General features: G+C 37.8%; 1 protein-coding gene across 1 annotated transcript; it reads left to right on the top strand.

Annotated features, from left to right (window-relative positions):
* Nucleotides 1–331: 331 nt before the first annotated feature.
* Nucleotides 332–2,755, top strand: LOC133316403 (scarecrow-like protein 3). The gene has a single exon (XM_061518147.1). It carries the CDS (start codon nucleotides 1,146–1,148, stop codon nucleotides 2,568–2,570), a length of 1,425 nt encoding a protein of 474 aa, XP_061374131.1. The 5' UTR covers nucleotides 332–1,145; the 3' UTR covers nucleotides 2,571–2,755.
* Nucleotides 2,756–3,092: the final 337 nt, after the last annotated feature.

Consider the following 3,092-nt stretch of genomic DNA (forward strand, 5'->3'; position numbering starts at 1 on the left):
GGCGGTTTCCTCAACATCCTTGTCTGTTTGTCTTAATAGAAGAAGATAATACCAATTGTATGTTCATTGCCTTTTGAAATAAGACAAAAACCATGTTTTGGAAGCATTTTGGTAGCTTTCTTGCCATTCTCACACTCACCCCCACTAGGAAACAAATTTGAGGGCAATGTTTGTCTTTGCTAAGGCATGTTTGGACTCTTGCATCCTTAGGGAATACTATTACTCTTTGGCCAGCCCCGATTCCCTATCCACCTTAGTTAAAGACAAAAGAAAACGTCTAAATTGGATGTTTAAGTGAGAAAACAAACACAGTTTCCTAGAGAGAGAAAGACAGAAAAAGCCGGGTCTCTCTCTCTCTCTCTACCTATCTCACCAATTCCACACTCCACTGAGGAGTGAAGAAAAACAAAACAATAAAGACAAAGGGACCCTTCGCGCATTGTCGACAACGTAGCCATGAAGAAGTCCTTGAATCCGGAACTTGAGTCCAAACATTGAATTCCACTCCCATAGAAACACACAAAAAACTGCTCAACTATACCCGTTACGGTTCTGGTTTTTTTCTGCGTGTTCCAAGAGACAAGCTTTGGAATTTTCATGGGGTTTCATCCGGGTTCTTCTTCAATTAGAAAACCCACCAAGGACTAAGCTTTTCCTTGTTCGATTCTATAATTCCGCTAATTTGGTTTTTGGTAGGGTTCTCTCCTTTGTCCGTTAATGCTCCATGGTTTGCTCCATAAAGTTGTGTTGAATTAGTGGAAATTCTTTTACTCTTCAGTTTCTGAGATGAAGCTTGAGCTTCCAATCAATTTTTTATTTTTATTTTTTGTAATTTCCTTTCTTTTTTTTTCTTTTTTTTTTTAACTTATCCATTCTGCTTTCCGTGTGGGATCTGCAGAAGTTGACTCTGAAATCATCTTAATTATATAACCCAGTTCCTTTTGCTAAACGTTGTGTTTTGAATTTGTGTTTTCTTCTTCATTCCGTGTTCATTGGCTATCTCTTGCATAGTAAAGTGTGAGATGTTGATTAGTAAGAGCCTGAAACGTTTGTTTTGTTTAATTGAATTTGTCTGTGACTCTGACTGTTACTGACCACACTTTTCTTTATTTCCAAATTCCTAAGATTGTTGTTGTTCTTGTTACATGGGATCTATGTTTCAAGAAGAAGGGTCATCTTCTGTAACTTCTTCACCTCTACAGTTCTTCTCTATGATGTCACTTTCACCTAGCATAGGATCTCCCTACCCATTTCTTAGAGAATTGAAATCTGAGGAAAGGGGTTTGTACTTGATCCATTTGTTGCTCACTTGTGCAAACCATGTAGCTGCTGGTAGTCTTGAAAATGCAAACATCACACTTGAGCAAATTTCCCAACTTGCTTCGCCTGATGGTGATACTATGCAGCGAATTGCTGCATACTTTACCGAAGCACTTGCTGATAGGATATTGAAAACGTGGCCTGGCCTCCACAAGGCCCTCAATTCCACCAGAATAATTATGGTTTCTGAAGAAATTCTTGTCCAGAAGCTCTTCTTTGATCTTTTCCCTTTCTTGAAGGTAGCATATATTCTGACAAATCAAGCTATTGTTGAAGCTATGGAAGGGGAGAAAATGGTACATATAATTGATCTCAATGCCTCAGAACCTGCGCAGTGGATTGCTCTCCTCCAAGTTTTGAGTGCACGTCCTGAAGGCCCTCCCCATTTGAGAATTACTGGGGTTCATCAGCAGAAAGAGATTCTGGATCAGATGGCTCATAAACTTACTGAAGAAGCAGAAAAGTTGGATATCCCATTCCAATTCAATCCTGTAGTCAGCAAGTTAGAAAATCTTGATTTTGACAAACTTCGTGTGAAAACTGGGGAGGCACTAGCAATAAGTTCTATTCTGCAATTACATTCCCTTTTGGCCTTGGATGATGAAGCCTTGCGGAGAAAATCTCCTCTTCTGTCAAAAAACTCAAATGGAATTAACCTGCAAAAAGTCCTGCTAATGAACCAAAACACATTGGGGGATTTGCTTGAAAAAGATATGGTTAATGGCTATACCCCAAGTCCTGAATCAGCCTCATCTTCACCGGGATCTTTAACTGCTTCAATGAATGCGGAGAATTTTATTAGTGCCTTATGGGGATTATCACCAAAGGTCATGGTTGTAACTGAACAAGACTCTAATCATAATGGTTCGACTCTGATGGAGAGGCTACTAGAAGCTCTACATTCTTATGCGGCATTGTTTGATTGTTTGGAATCCACTGTATCAAGAACATCATTGGAGAGATTCAAGGTGGAGAAGATGCTTTTTGGTGAGGAAATCAAGAACATTATTGCTTGTGAGGGAGCTGAAAGAAAGGAAAGACATGAAAAGCTTGATAAGTGGCTTCAGAGACTTGATTTATCTGGGTTTGGGAGCGTGCCTTTAAGCTATTATGGTATGTTGCAGGCACAGAGGTTCCTGCAGAGCTGTGGTTGTGAGGGATATAGGATGAAGGATGAAAATGGTTGTGTAGTAATTTGCTGGCAGGATAGGTCCTTGTTTTCAATAACAGCTTGGAGACCTAGGAAGTAAGATCAAGTTCTGAAATGAAAAAGAAGAAAAATAGAGATGAAGTAGTGATGGGTAGAGTCTTGAGGTTTTTAATTTTTCTTTTTCTTTTCTTTGTTTGTATGAAGGAGTTTTGCCAATATTGTTGTAATAACTATTTATCAAGATCAGTTTAGAGATACTTCTATTTCCCAATTAAACTCCATCAAGAAAGTAATAAATGGTGTGAGGGAATGAAAGACTTATTTCTGGCTCTTTTGACTGCTGCTCATTTTTTTTTTGTCATGAACTCCTTTACCCTAACCTGTATCTAGTATGAGTACAAGCTATTTTATACCATTTAGCAAGTTATTTAAAAAAAATAAAAAAAATAGGTTATGTCTTTGTTATCTATTTTTCAATGTTGATGTTATTACCATTAAGTTTATAAGAGGATGAGCAATTCTCGGAAATGTATTCTTTCATGTGTAAATTTCACATGATTTGATTTTATGAGAATGGATCCTCTTATGTCTCTTTTTAACTTTGACTATGTCATATTTTAAA

The sequence above is a fragment of the Gastrolobium bilobum genome, unplaced genomic scaffold, assembly GCF_033153095.1.
Source record: "Gastrolobium bilobum isolate Gb01-03AN ecotype WA unplaced genomic scaffold, APGP_CSIRO_Gbil_v1 utg19495, whole genome shotgun sequence".
NCBI lineage: Eukaryota > Viridiplantae > Streptophyta > Magnoliopsida > Fabales > Fabaceae > Gastrolobium > Gastrolobium bilobum.

Coding starts and splice junctions, on each gene's coding strand:
- LOC133316403 (XM_061518147.1), top strand. CDS start 1,146: ATGGGATCTATGTTTCAAGAAGAAGGGTCATCTTCTGTAACTTCTTCA.